General features: G+C 48.4%; 1 protein-coding gene across 4 annotated transcripts in view; it reads right to left on the reverse strand.

Moving 5' to 3' along the window:
* NAA25 (N-alpha-acetyltransferase 25, NatB auxiliary subunit) overlaps positions 1–12,458 on the reverse strand; it is a 26,155-nt gene continuing 13,697 nt past the window's right edge. For all 4 annotated transcript variants that reach the window (XM_070763316.1, XM_070763318.1, XM_070763315.1 and 1 more), the window contains 14 exons: positions 11,386–11,498; positions 11,093–11,303; positions 10,379–10,468; positions 9,805–9,985; positions 8,291–8,390; positions 7,635–7,786; positions 6,098–6,223; positions 4,998–5,241; positions 4,064–4,187; positions 3,741–3,806; positions 3,485–3,582; positions 3,276–3,386; positions 2,722–2,868; positions 1–290 (listed from right to left, as the gene is read on the reverse strand). In XM_070763316.1, coding sequence (XP_070619417.1) covers positions 168–290; positions 2,722–2,868; positions 3,276–3,386; positions 3,485–3,582; positions 3,741–3,806; positions 4,064–4,187; positions 4,998–5,241; positions 6,098–6,223; positions 7,635–7,786; positions 8,291–8,390; positions 9,805–9,985; positions 10,379–10,468; positions 11,093–11,303; positions 11,386–11,498 — 1,886 coding nt within the window. In that variant the 3' untranslated portion in view covers positions 1–167. The remainder of the gene's footprint in view (positions 291–2,721; positions 2,869–3,275; positions 3,387–3,484; positions 3,583–3,740; positions 3,807–4,063; positions 4,188–4,997; positions 5,242–6,097; positions 6,224–7,634; positions 7,787–8,290; positions 8,391–9,804; positions 9,986–10,378; positions 10,469–11,092; positions 11,304–11,385; positions 11,499–12,458) is intronic.

The raw sequence follows: 12,458 nt of genomic DNA on the forward strand, positions 1-12,458 counted from the left end.
TTGAATATATCTTTTTTTTTAATACATAAAAAAAGTTTGTGATCAGAGTCCTTCATGCATTTTATGAGGAAGTTCCAGATTTTAACACAGAAGGGATGGTGGATGCTGCTTAGTGGACGCCAACGCTTCCATCGGGCTTCTTTCTGGATGACCAAAGAGGCATTGCATCAAACCTTGAGATTCTTTATTGTATCGAGTCTCTTTTTCAACAGCTCTCCAATCTCTTGAACCGCGTGCTGGTAACTATTCTGGACTTTCCCTAGCGCAGTCTTTGTAAATTTATTTTCTTCCTGGATTAAAGAAAAGGACGCGCACGTAAGATATCGGCTCAAGGTGGACTCAGCCTTCCATCCTTCCCAGGTGGGTCAAATGAGGACCCGGATTGTGGGGGCAATAGGCTGGCTCTGTTAAAATAGTGCTTTTGCTAACATGTTGTAAGCCGCCCTGAGTCTAAGGAGAAGGGCGGCATAAAAATCGAATGAATGAATGAATGAATGAATGAATGGAGTCTGAAGTTAGTTGGGGGAAAGATCAAAAGCAACGTGAGAAAATATTATTTCACTGAAAGAGTAGATGCTTGGAACAAACTTCCAGCAGACGCGGTTGGTAAATCCACAGTAACTGAATTAAAACATGCCTGGGATAAATATATACAGTGGTCCCTCGACTTGCGCGTTCTCAATTAGCGCGAAACGCTGCAACGCGGTTTTTCAAAAAATATTATTTAAAAAAATAAAATATTAAAAAATAAATTTTTTTTTATTCTGTTCCCTGAATGGAGACCGCCGGCCGCTCAATCGGGCCGGCAGGGAACAGAATGGAGCCTTCCGCGGCGGGGCTGGTAAGGGGGGGAGCCGAGGGGGGAGCCGAGCCCAGCCCCGTGGCATTCGCTTTCCTCCCGCCGGCAGCCGACTGATCGTGGGCTCCTTCGCAACCTCGGAGAGCTTCCTGGTTTTCGTGAGCTTTCATGCCCCGGAAGCTCTCCGAGGTTGCGAAGGAGCCCACAATCAGTCTCGGCTGCGGGTGGGAGGAAGGCGAATCCCCCGTGGGCTCCGTTACATCTTCCGCTGCCAGCCAGGCCATGCTGGCGGCAGCGGAACAATCGCTGGCTGTCAACTTTTCTTTTTAAAACTGGGCAGGAGCTGACTTGCCTCCCCAGTGCTAAAAAGAAAAGTTGACAGCCAGCGCTACGACTGACTGAATGCCGAGCACGCCTTCCGCCCGGGAAGTCCTGCCCCTTCATCCCCACCCCTCGCCCCTGTGGTCGGCGGGGATGAAAGGGCAGGACTCCCTGGGTGGAAGGCGTGCTCGGCTCTGCCGCTCCAGCCCCTTTCGGCCGAGCCTCCCCGGCCAAGCAGCCAGGGAAGTCGAGCCAGGCGTGGCGGCGGCAGCGCTGCTTCTCCGGTCGCCCGGTCCTCTCCTGCCTCCTGCGCCGATGTTCCCCGCTGCGACGGAAGGCAGTCGCTTGGCTAGGGAGGCTCGGCCGAAAGCGGCTGGAGCGGCAGAGCCGAGCACGCCTTCCACCCAGGGAGTCCTGCCCTTTCATCCCCGCCGACCACAGGGGCGAGGGGTGGGGATGAAGGGGCAGGACTTCCCGGGCGGAAGGCGTGCTCGGCTCTGCCGCTCCAGCCCCTTTCGGCCGAGCCTCCCTAGCCAAGCGACTGCCTTCCGTCGCAGCGGGGAACATCGGCGCAGGAGGCAGGAGAGGACCGGGCGACCGGAGAAGCAGCGCTGCCGCCGCCACGCCTGGCTCGACTTCCCTGGCTGCTTGGCCGGGGAGGCTCGGCCGAAAGGGGCTGGAGCGGCAGAGCCGAGCATGCCTTCCGCCCGGGAAGTCCTGCCCCTTCATCCCCACCCCTCGCTCCTGTGGCCGGCTCATCCAGGGGGGCGTGTGTGGACTGGCAAGCGGCAAGCGGGAAGACCAAGGGAAGGTTCCTTCAGCCGCCCAACACCTGATCCGCTCCGCAGCGCGGCAGCAGCGAGGAGCCGAAGATGGGGTTTCCCCTTTGCCTTTACCCCATCTTCGGCTCCTTGCTGCTTCCGCGCTGCGGAGCAGATCAGCTGTTGGGCGGCTGAAGGAATCTTCCCTTGGTCTTCCCCACCGCCCACACGCAAACTCCACCATCTGCGCATGTGCGGCCATGAAAAAAATGGCGCACATGCGCAGATGGTGGTTTTACTTCCGCATCCAATATAACGCGGAAATCGGTTAGCGCGGGAGGTCTTGGAACGTAACCCCCGCGCTAACCGAGGGATCACTGTATCTATTGTAAGATAAAACACAGGAAATAGTATAAGGGCAGACTAGATGGACCAGGAGGTCTTTTTCTGCCGTCAGTCTTCTATGTTTCTATGTTTCTAATGAATGAATGAATGAATGAATGAATGAATGAATAAATAAGATAATCAGAACCCAATCCGACTGACTTGGGGCTTATCCTCATAAAAATCTCAAAATAATGATAAAATTACATTTTACATCTAAGAAGAGGTGCTGGGAAATTAAAGGAAGAAAACAGCTTATAGGTGCAAAGAATTGGACCATCCAAAGTATTTCAGCTAGGACCTTTAGACTGGTATGCCAGCTGTGAGTTTTTCCACACACAAGAAAACAAAAAAATGTAAGCCAAAGGGCAGGGTAGACAAACGAACAGAAAGAACAAGATAAATTCTGACCATAGGAGAGCGGAGAGCACTTACTTAGAAGCTACTATTCCTTACCTGCAAGAGTGAGTTATTGTCTATGTACAGCTCTTCAAGTTTAAGTGCAGTTAAATTAATTTCAAGCCCTTTGAGGTGATCTATCACGTTGGAAGTGAGCGTCTGGAGTCCGGAAACATAATCTTGGAAGCTGGTGAACACAGGAGGCTACAAAGATGGGCGGAAGGGGAAAATGTAAGAGGCCCTCCTTGGTCTGTCTTCAATTGTTTATTATTATAATAATAATGATAATGATAATGATAATAATAATGATAATGATAATGATAATAATAATAATAATAATAATAATAATAATAATAATAATAATAAAAATAAATTAGACTCGTATGCCACCCCTCTCCAAGGACTCGGAGCGGCTCACAACTAATAATACACATACAAATCTAATATTAAAAACAGTTATTAAAAAAACCATTGTAAAAAAGCAGCCATACATCCAGATAAACCATATAAAGAATTTGCTCTCAATAATCAAGCTGTGGCTTGTAAGGGGGGGGGGGTTTAGGAGGAAGAGGAGGAGGAGGAGGAAGAAAGGGCATCATAGTTTAGCCTACCATGGCCACGCTGCTATCTTTTTTCTTCTTTTTCTTCTTCTGCAGGCTTGACCTCCAAGGCCGGAGAACCGCATCTGAATAGCTGCAGACCCACGAGACGATGGAGATGGTCTGCGAGGGGGAGAAGGGGGGAGAGGGGGCAGCGCTTTAGGGGTGTGGCTGCCTTTTGCAGCAGGGCAGGCTGGGCGGTTCTGACGGCTGACACTCACCTCCACGAAGAAGACGAGGTTTTCTAAAACGTTTGGGTGGGTTTTGAAGCTGCCCTCCCGGATTTCCAACAAATCCCCTTTGCATTTATTGACCTGATCTTAAGAAAAGAAGGTGAGAGAGGGAGAGGGGAGAAAAACTGCTCGTGAATATTCAAGTCTTTTGCAAAGCCACACAGACACCCAAAGCGGGTCCACAAGTAGGGGAGCAGGTTTGAATGTCTGAATTCTTGGGGACTTATTGGCAAAACCGGCATACCTGTTAGTTGCTCCAGCAATGATTTCAAGCAATTTCCTATTCGCTCTTGAATTGCCGTGGAATCTTCTGCAAATAAATAAGGGACCCAATCGTTTATCCAATCAGAAGAGGCTTATCATAAATACACATATAAATGGGGTGGGGGGGGATGTTAGAGTAAGCAAAAGGAAAATGCAACTATGGCACAACTCAGTTGTGGACTTCAACTACCAGAATCCCCCAGCCCGTAAGGTTAAAGCTGCCAAGGTTGGACACTACCGCACTACTCCCAATCTCCCGCTTCCTCCCTTCAGCCCCAAATGGAAGGACGTTGGAGGGCTTACCTAAGCCATTGGTATCTAATTCATAAATTTCACTAACTAGGTAAAACAAGCTGACTTGGGACTGGCAGCTCCCACTTTCAAAGAAGCTGGCCATCCGCGAAGGAGGGGGGCCGAGGGCCGGATACTGTGGAAGAAAGAGAAACACGGCGTGGGATACACACCCACACGCGCACAACAAAAGAGAAGGCTATTTGGGGTCAACCCAATTTGTGTTAGTGTTCCCTCAATTTTCGTGGATTCGAACTTCGCGAATAGCCTATACCACGGTTTTTCAAAAAATATTAATTAAAAATACTTTGCGGGTTTTTTTCTATACCATGTTTTTCCCCGCTCGATGACGTCATACGTCATTGCCAAACTTTCGTCTGCCATTGCTGATTGGCTGAAATCTCAGCCAATCAGCATTGTTATCGCAAAAAAATTAATAATTATTGTTAATAAATATTATTATTATTATTATTTATTAGATTTGTATGCCGCCCCTTTCCGTAGACTCAGGGCGGCTCACAACACAATAAAAACAGTTCATGACAAATCTAATAATTTACAATTTAAAATACTTAAAAAACCCCATTATTAAGCAGACATACATACAAGCATACCATACATAAATTGTATAGGCCCGGGGGAGATATCTCAGTTCCCCCATGCCTGTTTATAAATATCAGGATCACTAAGTGTCTTATTCAATGGTGAGTGCCAGTAATAATGGTGAGTAAAGGGTTTTTACGGGAATGGGAAATGGTAATTTAGGGGTTTAAAGTGTTAAGGGAAGGCTTGTGATACTGTCCATAGCCAAAAATGATGTATTTACTTCCGCATCTCTACTTCGCGGAAATTCGACTTTCGCGGGCGGTCTCGGAACGCATCCCCCGCGGAAATCGAGGGAACACTGTATTGCAAATGGTCTATTTTTAAGAAAGCAGCATTATACCTGAATGTTTTTCTGTAGAAACCACTTCCCCGACCGCACTGCATCGTCCAGCTGCTCCAGGAGAGTCCGGACAGTGTCGATCTTGGAGGAAACGCCGTTCTCGGTGCTTTTCTCCGAGTTCTTCGGCTGGCTGCTGTGGCCCAGAACTGGCAGCCCGCTTATTAACCGTAATATCAGGGACCGAATCCGCAACCAGGTGGTCTCTTCCTCCAAGGAGCATTTCCTGTGCTCTTCAGAAATATTCCTGAGAGGGAAACGGAAAGAGGGAGAACTTGGATCCAGAACCCTAGACGCAAGGGTTCTGGATCCCACTCTTCTTTATCCCTGTTCCCAGAAACCTGGAAGTCTAACTGAAGGGAGGTGTCATCCCTTCCATCCGCAAGGTACAACAAAACCTTATTTTAACAGGTCTTTTGTGAGTCTGGAGGAAGAAAATCAAATCCAATTGGATGTCATGTGTACCATTTGCATACTTGTGCTTGTTATTTCTTCATTATGAGTCACTATGCAAACGATCACAGACTTTGTCTGAACTATTCTGGAAACACCCAAATAGGTTCCTGGGTGACATCTGAAACAAAGAATGGCACTCTGGAGCTGATACTTAACTGGATCTATTATGATCCAGGGAGATCTATTTATTCCAGGGGTCTGGATAAATACTCAGTGTAAAACCTACCCCAGTGATGGCGAACCTTTTTTGGGTTTCTGTGCCTAAAGGGTGTGTGTGCATGCACACAACCCCTGGCTGATCCTCCACACATGCGCACAATCCTCACAATGGGCTCCTGAGGCCTGGGGAGAGCGAAAACTGCCCAGGTTGGCCCACTGGGCCCTTTTTTGCAGTCCTAGGACTTCTGGAGGCTTCTCTGAAGCTTTGGGAGAACTAAAACGGCCGAAAAGAAGGCTGAAAATGAGCTGGCCAGCACATACATGCGCGCTGCAGATGACCTAGGGCAAGGCCTTGCGTGCCCTCCAATATGGCTCCGCGTGCCACCTCTGTTTTCGCCATCGCAGACCTACACTGTCCCTGGAGATCCTCCCGTCTCCATTCAGATCATATGCAACTTATAGCATCCAACATGACTTTTTCCGCTTACTTGTCTTTCGGGTCCCAATTAAATAGGACGGTGAGGTCTCTATTATCCCGCAGGTCCTTCCAGGGAATGTCGTCCTCTTCCAGGCTTAGGCCCATGGATTTAATACTTTCTTCCAAACTCGTTGATCTGGTTCGTGAGGAACCGAAGAGAAATGCTGGGTTAGGCACTTAAAAGAGTTTGCTCAGGTTTGTTTGTTTTTTTAAAATTTCCTTTTCAATGGAGCCATCAAAAGTTTCCCCACTGCAAGGGAAAACGCATCAGGTGACGGATTCTGTTTCCATCAAAGGCTTTACGCTCCATGAAAATGCGCCAGACATGCCCGGTTATGCCTGCACAGCACGAAAGTGGACCAATTTCAGGGCACTCTCAGTTTACTTGTTTACTTATTGGATTTGTATGCTGCCCTTCTCCGAGGACTCTCGGCAGTTCACAACATATCCAAACAATATACATATCTAAAAAAATCCATTTCATATAGCTGAAAAACTTTAAAAACTCTAATAACATTTAAAACCACCCATTCCCATTCACACAGCAAGACATACTAAAGTCGTCTGCCAGGGGGCGAGGGTCTAATGGCCCCAAGCCTGGCGGCACAGATAGGTCTTTAGACTCTTGTGGAAGGCGAGGAGGGTGGGGGCAGTGCGAATCTCCGGGGGGGAGTTCATTCCAGAGGACTGGGGCCCCCACAGAGAAGGCTCTTCCCCTAGGCCCTGCCAGGTGACATTGTCTGGCCAACAGGACCTGGGGAAGGCCGACTCAGTGGGAACTGACCGGCCTTTGGGATGCATGAGGCAGAAGGCAGTCCTGGAGGTAATCTGGCCCCATGCCATGTAGGGCTTTAGAGTTGATAACCAACACTTTGAATTGAGTCCGGAAACCGATCGGCAGCCAATGCATGGCATCAGACCAGAATACCTCCAGGACCGCCTTCTGCCGCACGAATCCCAGCGGCCGATAAGGTCCCACAGAGTGGGCCTTCTCCGGGTCCCGTCAACTAAGCAATGTCGTCTGGCGGGGCCCAGGGGAAGAGCCTTCTCTGTGGCGGCCCCAGTCCTCTGGAACCAACTCCCCCCCGGAGATCAGAACCGCCCCCACCCTCCTTGCCTTTCGTAAGTTGTTGAAAACTCACCTTTGCCGCCAGGCATGGGGAAATTGACACCTCCCCTAACTACTGCTTTATACATGGTTTGACTGGGTTGTGTGGTTATTTTATTAATACGGGTTTTTAAATTGTGTTTTTAGATATTGGATTTGTACTTTGTTATTATTGTTGTGAGCTGCCCCGAGTTCTTGGAGAGGGGCGGCATTCAAATCAAATCAAATCAAATCAAATCAAATCAAATAATCAAATCAAATCAAATCAAATCAAAAAATACAGCAGTCCGGGATAGAAAAAGGGAGCCCTGCTTGGCCTCAACTCAAGACATTAACCAGCGTTGCTGGGAATCCTCCTTCCATTTTAAACACAGTTATCTCTCGCTGCTACTCAAACCCGGCCCAGTTTCGCCGCCTCCAGACATTTCTCTGGACTCACATATTGGCTTCCAGGAGGAGGTCCAGCAACATCCGTTCCGTGCGGACTTGTGCAAAATGAAGGGAGGCGTTGAGCCTGTTCCTGAACGCAATGAATTCGGGGATCTTCTCAAACGCACCGTATTTATAGGCCTGGATGATGTATTCTGAGGTCTGCAAAGAGAACACAGGGGGCCCTCAAGGCTTGAAGACAGTCCGAGGGGAACTGAGTTTTGTGTAACGGCTGACCAGGTGTGTTTGTGTCAATCCTTGCGGGGTGGGGGGGGGCAGCCTTCACTCTTGAGACTTGCACAAACTTTCAGGAGTTTGGTTTTAGGTTCAGCCTTGAAAGCTGCTTTCTCAAGCAATTGGGGTGGGGCAGGGGTGGGAGAGAGAGAGAGGCGGAAGCGCCCCTGTCGCTGCCCCTAATCAACCTGGTGGGGCTGGCAGGAGAACCGCTAAGGAAGCAGGGCCAAGCGCCAGAAGGTTTAGGAAAGACCGACCCAACCCCACGTCCATTCCTCCTCCCCTCTCCTCTGCTTCTCCTGCCGGGCTCTTGAGTATCTACTGGAGGCCGGGCAAAGGGTGGGGAGAGCTGGCTCTGCTTCAAAGGACTTTGCAGGGGGTCTCTGAAGAAGAGGAGGGGAAACGGGGGCGTCCTCCTGTCCCCACACTTACATCTTTCTGGTTGGAGTGGAAAAACCTGAGTGCAAAGTTGCAGGATTGAGAGGCAGCAGCGTAGTGGCCGAAAGCCGTGGCGTAGCGGGTCAGCAGGTATCTGCAAGGCAGAAGGAACAAATCCACTGACCATGCTCACAAACCACGAAAGCTGGCTCGGCTCCCCCAGCTGAGGGAGGGTAGCTTTGGGGAACCCCTGCTGTTTCTTCCCATCATTACCCCAATAAGGGAAACTTTTTTAAAAAATTGTAATTTTAAATATTGGATTTGTACATTGTTTATTATTGTTGTGAGCCGTCCCGAGTTTTCAGAGAGGGGCGGCATACAAATCTAATAAATATAATATAGTACAGTGTTCCCTCGATTTTCGCAGGTTCGAACTTTGCGAATAGCCTATACCACAGTTTTTCAAAAAAATATTAATTAAAAAGTACTTTGAGGTTTTTTTCCTATACCACGGTTTTTCCCGCCCGATGACGTCATATGTCATCGCCAAACTAATAAGTTTTGCAAATAAATGACCCCCCAAAAAATTGTTAAGAAATAATTATGTTTATAAATATCAGGATCGCTGTCTTATTCAATGGTGAGTACCAGTAATAATGGTGAGTAAAGGGTTGTTAAGGGAATGGGAAATGGTAATTTAGGAGTTTAAAGTGTTAAGGGAAGGCTTGGGATACTGTCCGTAGCGAAAAATGGTGTATTTACTTCCACATCTCTACTTCGTGGAAATTCGACTTTCGCGGGCGGTCTCGGAACGCATCCCCTGCGGAAATCGAGGGAACACTGTATATATATATATAAACAAAACCAAGCCTCATTTTTTTGGCGAGGGAGGGGAACCTTGTAATCAGTATGCCAAGAGTTAGTACATTCCAACCAGACCAGGCAGACAGATACCTTCCCTGCCCAAGACAGCAGCTCCACAAAGCGCCCCCTCCCCACCAAGGAAACATAGAAGTCTGACGGCAGAAAAAGACCTCCTGGTCCATCTAGTCTGCCCTTATACTATTTCCTGTATTTTGTCTTAGGATGGATCTATGTGTTATCCCAGGCATGTTTAAATTCAGTGACTGTGGATTTACCAACCACGTCTGCTGGAAGTTTGTTCCAAGCATCTACTACTCTTTCAGTGAAATAATATTTTCTCCCTTGCTTCTGATCTTTCCCCCAACTGACTTCTGATTGTTCCCCCTTGTTCCTGGGTTCACTTTCCTATTAAAAACACTTCCCTCCTCGACCTTATTTAACATTTGAACATATTTAAATGTTTCGATCATGTCCCCCCTTTCCCTTCTGTCCTCCAGACTATACAGATGGAGTTCATGAAGTCTTTGCTGATACGTTTTATGCTTAAGACCTCCCACCATTCTTGTAGCCCGTCTTTGGACCCGTTCAATTTTGTCAATATCATTTTGTAGGTGAGGTCTCCAGAACTGGACACAGCATTATTCCAAATGTGGTCTCACCAACACTCTATATAGCGGGATCATAAAGAGAGGCAAGTTACCCACCCAATGGTGTCGTGTTGGATGTGCTTGGCATCGAGGCTGGAGTAGAGCTCCACCACCGGCTCAAAGGCGCCCAGCATGCAGTAGATTCGGATGAGCAGCAGCTTGAACTGGGCGTTGGAAGGGCTGGAGGTCAAGCCTTCCTCTAGCAGAGTCAAGCACTGCCAGACGGCCGACTCCTCGCCTGGAAGGAGCGGGGAGGAGAGGGTAAAAAAAACACAGGCTTTGAAGCCGCAAGCGAGGCGAGAAGGCAAGACAGGGCCTCTGGAGGGACGTGCAGCCAAATTTCCCTAGTTGTCCCTCAAAGCTGCATTGCACCCATAAAGGGGGGAGAGATTCCAAGATTCAGTGGCTCAAAGACTTTTATGATGTCCCCGAACTTCAACCCTTCTGCTGCTTTAGCAGATAATTGGTCTTACGTGAAGAACAGAACATTTCTCTAATTTTTCCTTGCCACGCATCACTGATGAAATTCCTTGACCCACTGACTTTTATTGTGGATAAATAAACTAAGCAAGCTATGACCCCCCCCCCTTCCCAAGTCATTTCTGATCAGTCAGGTGTCGTAGTAACATACCTGCTTCCAGCCAGAGGTCAAGCAGCAAGTGAACAGCAAGCAAGCAGTAGTAATCTGAAAACTGTAACTCTGTTTTCAAACAGGATTTTCCTGGGGGGGGGGGGAAACAAAGTGATGAAAATGCTATTTGCAGGTTTACTTAAAGTGCTAAAACTCCAATTCTCCAAAGTCAAAATGTAACAGATTTAACCAGCTGTGTTAAGAACTTGCACGTCGGTCAATAATCCTCTTGACCAGTGATGGTGAACTTTTTTTCCCTCGGGTGCTGAAAGAGCGTGCAAGCGCACTATCACGCATATGTGAGTGCCCATAGCCATAATTCAATGTTTGGATGTGTGTGTGTGTGTGTGAAAACAGCGTCCTCTGCCCCCCTGGAGGCCGGAAATGGCCTGTTCCCAACTTCTGGTGGGCCCAGTAGGCTTGTGTTTCACCCTCCCCAGGCTCCATCCTCCCTATCCCACCCAGAGGCTCTCCGGAAGTCAAAAACGCCCTCTCAGAGCCTCTGTGTGACCAAAAAATCAGCTGGCCAGGCACCCACAGGGCAACGGCTGGCGTGCCAGCAGATATGGCTCCACATGTCACCTGTGGCACCCATGCCATAGGTTCACCATCGCTGCTCTAGACCTCCTCAGTCAAAGGTGGAAACCCAGACGGTGACGGCTGATGGCCAGGACAGACTCCGTGAACGGCCAGGCGGCCCGTCGGTCTCCTCACCAAAATCCAATCCGTGCCGGTAACGTAGCATCAAGTCCTGGACCGCTGCCAGTTTCTGAGCCGTGTCATCCATGGTGTGGAAGAGTCCAAGCAACCGTGTCAACTGCATCACGCACAGGTGTTGTTGTAAGGCTTTGATATTAGCTGGGAGCGCGAGCCTGCCTTCCGTTGGGACAGAGAGGGGGATGACCCCCAACAACTGGTTGATGAACTGCAAACAGAAGGAGAGGAACTTGTCAGGCACAGCCTTGGGAGCCCAGGATGCAGGAGGCGGGAGTGGCCAGGGAGGCTACCTTTGTGTATTGCGTAGACGGGAGGAGGTCGACAAACACCTTGAGATCCGTAAAGCAGCAAGGTTTGTCCCCAAACATCTTGAAATACTGGAACATGAGTTCCTCTGGGTTGCCTAATAATAATTAATAATAATAATTTATTAGATTTGTATGCCGCCCCTCTCCAAAGACTCGGGGCTGCTCACAACAATAACAAAAACAATATAATAGTAATACAAATCTAATATTAAAAAAAAAGAAGTATATATAAAACCCCAACAATTAAAACCATACAACACATGCATACCAAACATAAAATATAAAAGCCTGGGGGAGGTGTCTCCTAATGAAGAAAGAATCAACAAGTGAAAAGCAGCAGTCTCAGATTTTGGATTGGAAAACTGTCCTAACATTCATGAGGTCTTGTTGTGGTTAGCTCTGGCCCAGCTCCTGCCCCAAGGACTGTGGATGTTGGGGAGACATCCACATGCTGCAGGCCTGTTTCGCCCCTGGTGGAATCTGCTGATGAAGGCTCCTCTGACTAAGAAGACATGAGTGACAGGGAGGAGGAGAGTGGGGCAGACAGCTCAGAAGGAGATCAATTCTCTAGCTCCTCCTTGGATTCGGAACAAGAGTTAATGATACAGCCACGCATGCGGAGAGCGATGCATAGGCAGCAACAACTGAGAGATTATTATCAAAGACAATGAGGCCACCTGTGGTTGGGTGGGGCTAATTAGTGAGGCTGCTATAAAGAGCAGCCTGTGGGTTTGGCCATTGTGGAGGATTATCTGATCGTTGTGTTTCGTGACTGCTTTACTGACTTTGACCTTTTGTGTGCTGATTTTCCCCCGCTTTGAAACTAAACCAGAGCAAAGTGTGTGTCACTTTGTGAAAGAAGAAGGACTGTGAATTGCCTCACAGCTGCAAGCTAAGTATCTCAGAACTGATAAGGGACTTGTACCAATTACCAGTTTGTTTGGAGACGAGGGCTCTTTGCTGTACAAAAAGAGGGCTTGGTTTATTTGCATTTTCGGTATAAAGAACATTGTTTTGAATTTTCAAACGTGTGTGTGTCTGAAATTTGTAGCTGT

Source organism: Erythrolamprus reginae, chromosome 10, assembly GCF_031021105.1.
Source record: "Erythrolamprus reginae isolate rEryReg1 chromosome 10, rEryReg1.hap1, whole genome shotgun sequence".
In the NCBI taxonomy this organism is placed as follows: Eukaryota; Metazoa; Chordata; class Lepidosauria; order Squamata; family Dipsadidae; genus Erythrolamprus; species Erythrolamprus reginae.